The 11248-nt window shown below is 41.0% G+C and overlaps 1 protein-coding gene across 1 annotated transcript in view; it reads left to right on the top strand.

Annotated features, from left to right (window-relative positions):
* Window positions 1–250: 250 nt before the first annotated feature.
* SHCBP1L (SHC SH2-domain binding protein 1-like) overlaps window positions 251–11248 on the top strand; it is a 41773-nt gene continuing 30775 nt past the window's right edge. Inside the window, exons 1-2 of the mRNA XM_008592886.1 lie at window positions 251–924; window positions 1981–2130. Of these exons, the coding sequence (XP_008591108.1) occupies window positions 517–924; window positions 1981–2130 (558 nt within the window). The 5' untranslated portion in view covers window positions 251–516. The remainder of the gene's footprint in view (window positions 925–1980; window positions 2131–11248) is intronic.

The following is an 11248-nucleotide window of genomic DNA, read 5'->3' as shown; positions in this document are numbered from 1 at the left end:
CCAGTATGAAGATACATTTTCTTTCAGGTTGTGTTTGTGCAGATGCACGTGTGTGGAGTGGGAGGTGGAGCATTTGTTAGGTCCTGACGACGCGGGGTGTGAATCACAATCGCCCTGAAACGTATGAGGACCCTAAAGAATTACCCACTTAGAGGGAGAATTCCGTCGTGGAGTGGTTCTCAGGAGAGAGCAGTGGGCTTAGAGCGAGCGCCGTGGGGCTCGGCTCGCACCCCTTGGTGTGGGCGCCTCCCTGAGCCGCTCCCGGACACTCTCCACCCTGTCCCCACACCTGCCCGGAGCCCGGGTGCCCCGCGGGGTCCCAGCCAGCTCCGTACCCCGCCCCCAGCACCCGGACCCCCCTCAAGCCCCGTCCCCAGCACCCCCTCTCCACGGGACCCTCGAGCCCCCGCGCTCGCTCGTTGCGGTCGCTGAGAGCGCAGCGCGCCCATTGGCCAGCGCGGCTCAGGGCGGGAAAAGTGGCTAACGGCTGCGGCTGGCCCTCCGGGCGGCGAGGCAATGGCGTCGGGGCCCAGGGCTGCGGTCCCTGAGGACTCGGTCCGCACCACCAGCCCGGGCAGCCGAGGCGGGAAGGCTGTCTCCACGTCCCCCGGGGACGCGACGGCGGCAGCCTCCCTGACGAGCACCGCGTCCGGGGTGCGGTCGGTGGTGGCCTCCGCTCGGCCGGTGAAGGGGAAAGCGGGCCGGGAGGCGGCCCGGCGGCGGCTCCAGCTGCTGCCCGGCTCTCAGGCCGAGGGCCCGGGAGGGGCGGCCAAGGAGGAGGAAGCGGCGCCCCTTTTCTCGGTGCCTGAGGAACATGAAAAGGAGGCGCAGCCCCTGCCTCCAGTCTGCGTGTCCCCCATGACGGGGATGTGGCGGAACGAGAAGGTGGCGCTGTATTGCGACAAGGTGCTGCAGGGCTGTAAGGTGAGGGCAACGAGAAGAAAACGGACCTGAACATGGCGCAGATCCTGGAGGAGAAGGGGAACTGGGGTCTGCCTCTTAGGGTGATGGGCGTGCAAAGGGCACAAAGAAAACCCGCGTTTCAAAAAATCAAATTAATTCAACCTTTGTAGAGTTTCCATCTTATAAGGAGGTACGCAGTCCCTGTCCTACAGGAGTTAAGATTTTAGATTTTCTGTCAAATAGAAAGGATTGTGTTAAGGGGACAGCCCTGGGCCGGCCCGTGGCTCACTGGGTGAGCGTGGTGCTGACAACACCAAGTCGAGGGTTAAGGTCCCCTTACCGGTCATCTTTAAAAAAAAAAAGTCAGATGGGCAAATATTTATTGAATGCTTAATATGCTCATGCATTTTATAGAGCAGAGTGTTATCTTAATTTTTTAATATACCAAATATGTTTTAAGTAGGCCACTACATCTTTAAAGTTCAGAAAAAATTACTGTTTTTAAACATGATAATTACTATGTTCTGAATATGTGTAATTAAATTCCTTCTGCTGAGTGGATTAATAAAACAAATAATTTGAAGACATAAATAATAAGTAGATGTCTCATCACTGAATTACTCAGAGTGAATGGATCTCTTTTAATTTTTTAATTTTTTTTTTCCCTTTTTGTCTTTTTTCGTGACCGGCAACGGATCGCAATCCTCTGTGTCACGCCCGTACCGGACCAGGACCGGCAACGAGATCGCAACCCTCAGTGTTGCACCCGCACCTCGCTCAGCCAGTGAGCGGCCAGTCTGTATGTGGGATCTGAACCCTCGGCGGGAGCTCTGCCACTCTCACAAGCGGCGCACTGTAGCAGTGCACCACCGGGCTGGCCCCTTAATTTTTTAATTTTATGGGGTTTTCCATTAAGTATAGTTTTAGTTAAAATATATAATTTTCAGCTTTTATGAAAAACCTTTATTTAAGGCTGTATTTGTTCCATTTTAAAATAGAAATCAGTACAAGTATTTAGTTACAAATAAATCTGTAATTTCACATATTTATACATATTATATATTTTTATTTTGTTAGGCAGAAGATGCTGATGAGGCTATGAGTATATATCTGTCAGAAAAATTAAAGTTGAAAGACAAATGGCTTGGAGTCTGGAAGACTGATCCTGAGTTATTCTTCGTGAAATATGAAGAAGATTCTATTCCTTTTGTTGGTATACTGGTTGAGGTAAATAAATCTTACTTGATCTTTAGTCTTTTGAGTGAAATTATAGTTCTTTTTACAACTGAAATATTTTATTAATTCGGAGCTTTGATACTTATACAAGGGTTGACAAAACTTACTTCTATTTTAAGTTTCTAAGCAAATTAAAAGTGTAAAAAGAAGGTAAGGGGAATATTAACACCCATTTACCTGTCAACAGTTATCATTAAGTAGAATCTAGTGGTATTAGACTATATTAGCCTCATTTCAATTATTCAAATATAAAAAAAACAGGTGTATTTCTAAAAAATTAATTTAGTCTTTAATAAAATTTTTTCCATCATTTTCCTTTAATCTTGGTTTATCTGAATTATGAGGTTTAGTTCAGATGAGAAAAGAAAAAGAAATGGATGAGAAAACTATTGGTAAAATTTGAGATTTTTTTTCCTTTGAAAACTTCTAAGCCTTCATCTGATAAGATTTTGCTTTGTTAGGTCTGTAGGCTAAACATTGTGGCATACTTAATGTTACAAATTTGATTCCCTTAAATATCAATTACCCTCGTATAGAAATTAGTATTTATATTCATAAATGCTATCCCTGCCCTACATAGATATTTTAAATCTGTAGATTTGGTCACGAGAAAAATTTGTATTTGAAACTCATTATTTTAAACACTACTTGGAAACAATTAAAAAATAAGTGTTATATGAAAAGTAAGTTAGTGGCAGTTTACAAAGAATGACATATTTTCAGCCTTAGAGATTACAAAGGAATATAAAAGAGTTTTGGGATTAGTTAATTTTTTATAATACTCTATTTTTAATGTTTTTTGGAGATTTGCTCATCTTTAGACTTTCAGTAGCTTTTGCCTGGATCTTTTATAACTTCTTTGGACTTTTTTCGTCTGGTTAAAATAAAAGGAGGTGGACTGTGTATCACTGGTTTTAACTTTTTTTTTTAGCTGTATGTTTGACTCAAGTCTTATGGGGAAGCCTAGTATATATAGTACACTAAAGCAAATTATTTCTAGCAATTGCTTGGCTTCTCTCTTTATACCTCATTATTGTCCTGCTACTCCATTAAACTTTTCAAGATCTCTAAAGTTCTGTGGAAACGCACTGGATTAGGTTTTCTAAGTGTTCTATCAAATTCTAAGATTTTACATGCAATGCATTGATTATTTAGTTTTTCTCTGCCTTATTCCAAAAAGTAACAAGCAAAATTACAAATGATTAGATTACTTTAGAATGCTCTAGAGGCTGCTAATGTCCTTTAAACATTAGAAAGTTAGGATGAAAAGAGAGCACAGAAAAAAAAGCAGAATAGTGTATTGTCAGATTCTAATTCTTTTAATAATGTGGCAGTAAATCAAGTGAGACTAGCTCTTGGGACCTCTTAAGATAGTGCTGCAGAATACAAACTTTGTTTTGTCTTTCTGTGCTTCTTTAGTCTCACTTGCACTGAAGTATCAATGATGCTATATGCTATGGTTTGAATGTTTGTCTTCTCCAGAATTTATGTTGAAACTTAATCCCCAAAGTGGCAGTATTGAGAGGTGGGGCATTTATCTTTTTTTTTTAAAAGATGACCGGTAAGGGGATGTCAACCCTTGGCTTGGTGTTGTCAGCACCACGCTCAGCCAGTGAGCAAACCGGCCATCCCTATATAGGATTCGAACCCGTGGCCTTGGTGTTATCAGCCCCGCACTCTACCGAGTGAGCCACGGGCCGGCCCGCGAGGTGGGGCATTTATCTTTTTTTTTTAAAAGATGACCGCTAAGGGGATGTCAACCCTTGGCTTGGTGTTGTCAGCACCACGCTCAGCCAGTGAGCAAACCGGCCATCCCTATATAGGATTCGAACCCGTGGCCTTGGTGTTATCAGCACCGCACTCTACCGAGTGAGCCACGGGCCGGCCCGAGAGGTGGGGCATTTAAAAGGCGATTGGGTCATTAGGGCTCTGCCCTCATGAATGGATTAATCTATTTATGGATTAATGGATTAATGAGTTAATGAGTTATCATGGAGTGCACTGATGGCTTTATAAGAAGAGGAGGAGTGACCTGGGCTAGCACACTCAGTCCCCTTGCCATGTGATTCCCTGCATTGCCTTGGGAGTCTGTGGAGAGTCCTCCATCAGCAAGAAGGCTCTCACCAGATGCAGCCCCTCAACCTTGGACTTCCTAACCTCCAGAACTGTAAGAAATAAATTTTGTTTCTTTATAAATTACCCCACTTCAGGTATTCTGTTATAAGCAACAGAAAACAATCTAAGACACTATATAATGCTCTTTGTTCTGAAGTCACAATAATTTATTCCTGTGGACCTGAATCTCTTTTTTTCAGATGCTGTATTAGTTTTCTATTGCTGCCATAACAAATTACCAGAGACTTGACAGTATGAACAATACCAATTTATAATCTTATGACTCTATAGGTCAGAAGTCTAACACAGGCCTAACTGGGCTAAAATCAAGTATCGGCAAGGCTGCATATCTTTATGGAGGCTCTAGGGGAGAATCATTTCCTTTCCTTTTATAGCCTCTAGAAGCTGTCCGTATTCTGTGGCTTCTGGCCCCTTCCTCCATCTCTTCACAGTGCATTTCTCTGGTTCTCTGCAGGCTGTAAAGGTGGTCCCCTTTTAAAGGACTCATGTGATTAGAATGGGCCCAACTGGGTAATCAAGTTTAACCTCTGAATTCTCAGTGTTTTTAAGTGTAATCACATTTGCCAAGTCCCTTGTGCCATGTAAGTTAACATATTCACACGTTCCAAGGATTAGGACACAGACATCTTTGGAGGCCATTATTCTCTCTACCACAGATTCATACAACAAGAAACAAACAAAAAACTTGGAAACGTAATATTTGATTGGAAGGAAATCTAGCATATAATTAATTTTGGTTACAAAGTGGTCCGGAAATTAAGGAAACTTTTTTATAACCTCTGTAGAAAGCAGTTTGGCAAAATAAATCAAGAACTTTAAAATAATTTATTTTATTTCTGGAAATTTATTCTATGGAAATAAGAAATGCAGAAAAAGATTTATGTATTATGGTGATCACAGTGATATTTACAAAATTAGAAAATTGGGAATACCACAAAAGTTTAATAATAGGATGCTGGTCAAATAAACGATGACCTATCCACAAAATAGAATATTGTGTAGTCTGGGGCTGGCCAGTTAGGTCATTTGGTGTTAGGGCATGGTGCTGATAACACCAAGGTTCAGTATTTGATTCCTGTACTGGCCAGCCAGCAAATAAATAAATGAATAAATAAATAAAGTAAAAAATTTAAAAAGAGAATATTAATGTGTCATAAAACTTACATTAACAAAAAAACTTTTAATGACTTAGAAAAGTGCTCATTGTTTAATGTAAAATGAAAGGGAAGACAAAACTAGATAGACAGTGTGATCCAATTATGTAAATTAGGTAAATACATAAGAATGAAGCTGGAAGATAAGAAGCAAAAGGTTAACAGTGGTTATCTCTGGTGATAGGATTATGGCTGATATTAAAATTTTGTGCAAACAGCATATACTAGTCACTATCAATAAGTTTTTTTGTAGGTACCTATTTCCCAATCCCCATTTTTTTTGTCAACATGCTTTAGAACTTTATTTATATTCCTTGATCAGGCTTAGAGAATCTTTGATTTGAAGAGGCTTAAGGGAGCTTATACTGGATTTTGGAAACTGTCTATTTTCCTGATTTGACTGTATCATAGTTTTAAAGAGGGAAACTAATCACTTTGAGCTGCTCTCAAACATTTACATCTTGCAGGGCCAGCCTGTGTCTCACTTGGGAGAGTGTGGTGCTGATAACACCAAGGCCACAGGTTCGGATCCCTATACAGGGATGGCTGGTTAGCTCACTTCAGAGAGCATGGCGCTGACAACATCAAGTCAAGGGTTAAGATCCCCTTATCAGTCTTTAAAACAACAACAACAACAACAACAAAAATTTTGCATATTGCATTATGATTATTTCCACAATGGTTATTGCTGACAACATCAAGTCAAGGGTTAAGATCCCCTTATCAGTCTTTAAAACAACAACAACAACAACAAAAATTTTGCATATTGCATTATGATTATTTCCACAATGGTTATTTCTATCACCCTAACTTCAGTAGTAGACTTCTTTGTTTTAGAGCCTGTTCTAGCTACCTGTTTTGTCTTCATTTATAACTTACTTTCTGAACTTTCTGAGTGGCCTTTAAATGCACATTTTAAACTGCTTGGAACTCTTATCTTCCCTCTAGCTACCTTGTCTTTCTCCTTTATTTCATTTGTAAAGGCCCCCCAAATATATTAAATGTCTCAATTTTCTTACCTTCTGTCTACCTATTTGTTATTAAATTGTTTTCTGAGTTTTAGCAAAGTTAAACATGCACATAGTTTATAGAGTCAAATAGAGTCACAACTTTTGTTATGAAAAGCTGCAGTCACCCAAACCCTATCCACCCCCTGCTGCCATTTCTTATATTTTCCAGGTACAGCCAATTTCAACCAGTTTAATTCATTATAATAGTATTAATTCCCTGTCTCCAAGTAATAAGCTTATATTGCTACATCTTGATTTCTCTATTTTAAGTTTTACATATATGCTCCCACTAAAATGGGGGTTTAGCTCTTTTATATACACCATCACTACTACCCTTCCCTGTTCTACCTCATACCCATGTTTTCCGCATGTTCCCTTCCTCCCAAAATACTTATATAGGAATTTTGATTTGATCAGATACTCATAGTTTACCTTATTATGAATATGTAAACACTTCATAGATGGATAAGCTATGATTAATTTTCATTTCCTGGACATTTAAAAAAAATTCCTAGAGCTAATAATGTCATTTTTCATTGTGTTTAGTTTTCTATATATTTTTCAATAGTTTATCACAAAATTCTTTCCCAATTATGTAAACCTGGAAACACCAATAGGTGTAGGCCAAAAAAGAAAAAGAAAAAACCAGAATGAAGAAAGAGGAAACAATTAATGAACTTGAAGAACACCAGAAAGAAAATAGGGCCTCGGTGATACATTGGACTGTAACAAAAGAGCTAACATTCGGGCCAGCCCAGTGGCGCACTGCTACAGTGCACTGCTTGGGAGTGTGGCGACGCTCCCGCCGAGGGTTCGGATCCCACATACAGACTGGTTCCCGCTCACTGGCTGAGCGAGGTGCGGGAGCAACACCGAGGGTTGCGATCCCGTTGCCGGTCCCTGTCCGGTACGGGCGCGACACTGAGGGTTGCGATCCGTTGCCGGACACGGAAAAAGACAAAAAGGAAAAGAAAAAAAAAAAAGAAAGAGCTAACATTCATGTCTTCAGGATCCCTGAAGGAAAGAAGAAAGAGGTGAACATGAAAAAATATTCAAAGAAATAATGGCTAAAAATTTCCTAAATTTGGCAAAAGACATAAATCTACAGGTTTAAGAAGCCAACTTGAGAAGCATGGTTAAGTGTTGGGAGTATCCCACTGAGAAGAAGAGAATTAAGTGAGACTATACTGATACTGAATGTTGGGATCCTCTAGTTTCTGTCCTGATTCTTCTAGAACACTGGAAGCTAAAGCATATACCTCCAGGCAAGAGATTTGGAAGATTTTTGTATAATTAGATCAAAAGACCTAAAGATACTGGAGTTCCCATGGAAAGAGCCTAGGCAGATCATCCTTCAGTAAAGCCCATTGTGGATTTGTTTCACCCATATACACAGATCTTCCAGTCACCTTTTTAGTGCTCCACTCGTAAATATGAGCAGACTGTTTGAGTCACCAGATATTTGAGGAAACACTAATATCAAAATAGTGGTCTAGGAGGCTGGTCTGTGGCTCACTTGGGGGAGTGTGGTGCTGATAACACCAAGGCCACGGGTTCAGATCCCCATATACGGATGGCCGGTTGGCTCACTTGGGAGAGCATAGTGCTGACAACACCAAGTCAAGGGTTAAGATCCCCTTACTGGTCATCTTAAAAAAAAAACAACAGTGGTCAAAACCAGCATAAAAGAAGACATTTGGAAGAAACAGAGTTGATAGGGAGAAAAACATATATACATATATATTTTAAAAATTTAATAGTTTCAGAAAGAAAAGATGAGATAAAACATCCATGAAACGAGAACTGGAACCTATATGACAGGAACATTCCAAGAAAGAAAGAGAGCTTTTGGAAATTAAAAATATGATAGCAGGAATGAAAAACTAAATAGAAGGATTAGATGCATTGAAAAATAAAGTTGAGTAAATCTCCCATGAAGTAGTGCTAAGGAACTGGAAAGAAAGAGGAATTAGGGGATCTTGTCCAACATCCAAATAGGTGTTCTGGAGGCTGGTGGGGATGGGGGTGGAGGAAGAGAGGTGAAGGAGGGGAAGAAGTCGGCAGGGAGAACAACAGAAGAAACAAATTGCCTGTATTAGTCTCAAATCTCAAAGCTGGCGAATCAGGTACTTTGACTCCATGTTTGACCTCTGCACGCTGGTGTGGGGTCAGATCCCCAAGTTCTTGGGCAGTTCTGCTCCTATGGCTTTCCTGATCATAGGCCACACTTCAGCTCTCCCAGACTGTTGTTCCACTCTGGTAGTTCCACAGGTTTGGGGTATCCATGGTGGTCCTGCTCTCACGACTCCACTAGGCATGGTGTTGATGGGGTTTCTCTGCTGCAACTCTGACCCCACGCTTTCACTCATCATTGCCCTAGTGAAGGTTCTATGTGGTGAATCTGCCCCTGTGAGAGATCTCTTCCTGGGTCCCCAGGCTATTCTTTAGATCTTTTGAAATCGTGGTGGAGGTTCCCAAGCCTTCCCAGCTCCGGCATTCTGTGAGCCTATAGACCTAACACCATATGGATGCCGCCAAGACTTCTGGCTTGTGTTTTCCAAAGCTGTGGGTCCAGCCACACTTGGGGCCAATTTAGCCAAAGCAGCTGGGGTGGTGGTGCTGGAAGCAGCTTCCCAAGGTAGCCCTGAGCAGTGAGCCCGTGGAGGATGCCTTAGGCCTGTTTGCCAAGACCATTCTGTCTCCCTAGGTCTTTGGGCCAGAAATGGAAGAGTTGGCCCTGGAGCCTTCTGCAATGCCTTCAGGGCCTTTTTCTCCTTCTCGTGATAATCCTGTTGTTTTGAGTTAATCTTAGTACCATTGAGTTTTCCTTCTGAAAATACTCTCTGCTTCTCTACCACATGGCCAGGCTGCAAATTTTCCAAATCTTTACACTCTTCTTCTCTTTTAAATTCTGGCTTTACCACATGGCTTTTCTGCCTGAACTCAGCATAGGCTGTTACAAGCAGCCATGCACCTTCCTTAATGCTTTGCTGCTTAGAAATTTCTTCTGCCAAATATTCTGGTTCACAACTCTTAAGTTCCAATTTCCACAAAGTCCTAGGGCAAGTTCCAATTTCCACAAAGTCCTAGGGTATGGACACAATGCAGCCAAATTCCTTGCCAGTTCACAGGAAGGGTGTTGCCTCAGTTTCTGATAAACTCCTTCTTATTTCTATCTGAGACTTCCTTAGAAGGGTCTTTATAGTCCATATTTCCATAAGCATTCTGTTCACCACCATTTAACCAGTCTCTAAAACTTTCCCTGGTTTTCTTGTCTTCTAAACTTTCACCAGCATCTAGGCTTCTTCTAGCCTGTTCCTCCAAATTCCTCCAGTCTCTCCTCAACACCCAGTTCTAAAGCCACTTCCACATTTTCAAGTACTCCTTACAAGCAACACCCCACCTCTCGGGTACCAATTTTCTTTATTAGTCTGTTTTTATTGCTTATAACAAAATACCTGAAACTGGGTGATTTATAAAGAAAAACATTTATTGCTTACAGTTTCTGAGGCTGGGAAGTCCAAAGCCCATCTGGTGGTGGTGACAGTGACCCAGGGTTCTCACATTGCAAGATGGTATAAGCAGAGAGAGAGCAAGAGAGACATACTCTCTTCTTTTAAAGCCCTCAGAACCACACCCCTCACCACCATTTTTAATCCATTCACTACTGCATGGTCCTACAATCTAATCACCTCTTCAAGGCTCCACCTTCCAGTTAACATAATAGGATTCCCACCCTCTTAACAGTCACAGTAGGGGCTAAGTTTCTAATACATAAAACTTGGGGGGCACAATTCAAGTTCCAGTGAGTTTTGGGGGACATAATTCAATCTACTACATTGTCAAATTGTGAAAGTTTCCAAGAACCAAAGGACATGAATTTCTAGATTGAAAGGGCCCACTTAGTGTCCAGTACATAGTGAAATTTGGAAATACTGGGGCCAAAGAGAAGGTTCAGCAGGATTCCAGAGAGAAAAAATAATTAGGCTAATATAAAGAATGGCACTGGACTTCTCAACAGCAATTCTTAATTTTAAAATCCTATGAAAATATGTTTTTGAGGGCTGGCCCTTGGCTCACTTTGGAGAGCGTGGTGCTGACAACACAAAGTCAGGGGTTAAGATCCCCTTACCAGTCATCTTTAAAAAAGAAAGAAAGAAAGAAAGAAAAAATAGTTTTGAAAATTTCAGGGAAAGTGATATCCTACCCCAGAATTCCATACCCAGTTACATTGTAAGTTAAGAGTAGAAAGAAGACATTTTCAAATACATAAGGTCTCAAAAGTTATGTTTAATGCACCTTTTTCAGGAAGTAAATGGATGTCATCTTTAGTCAGAGGAACAAATCAAGAAATGTGAAGACAGATTCAAAATGTAGAGAAGCAAACATAAGAGAAAAGTGAAGGGAATTCCCAGGATGATGCCAAAGAGATAGCAAAGAGATGCCTGTACTTAGCAGGCCCAGAGAGTCAGTTCAAATTGGAACTTGACAGAGAACTATGAAAAAGAGTGCTTCAAGAAAAATGAAACCAGTATTTCATTTCAAATGCAATCTGTTCTATTTGAACATACTGAAAGGAGATTTTCACAACTTAAGGAATTTAGGTTAAATCAATGAAAGGCACATAGAAAATTGAGCAAATGAAAAGCGATACATTGACTGACTCCTGGGAAAACAAAAATTTTTGCAGGAAAAGAAAATTAATGAGCTTATACTAGATGGCTCACCTGTGAAATTTTCAAACATATTAAGGTAAAGGGTGAATACTAAGATATAACCATGTTGGTGGGTGAAGGGCCAGGAGAGTGT

The sequence above is a fragment of the Galeopterus variegatus genome, unplaced genomic scaffold (assembly GCF_000696425.1).
Source record: "Galeopterus variegatus unplaced genomic scaffold, G_variegatus-3.0.2 Scaffold8434, whole genome shotgun sequence".
Classification (NCBI taxonomy): domain Eukaryota; kingdom Metazoa; phylum Chordata; class Mammalia; order Dermoptera; family Cynocephalidae; genus Galeopterus; species Galeopterus variegatus.
This window is presented reverse-complemented; position numbering and strand designations above follow the sequence as displayed.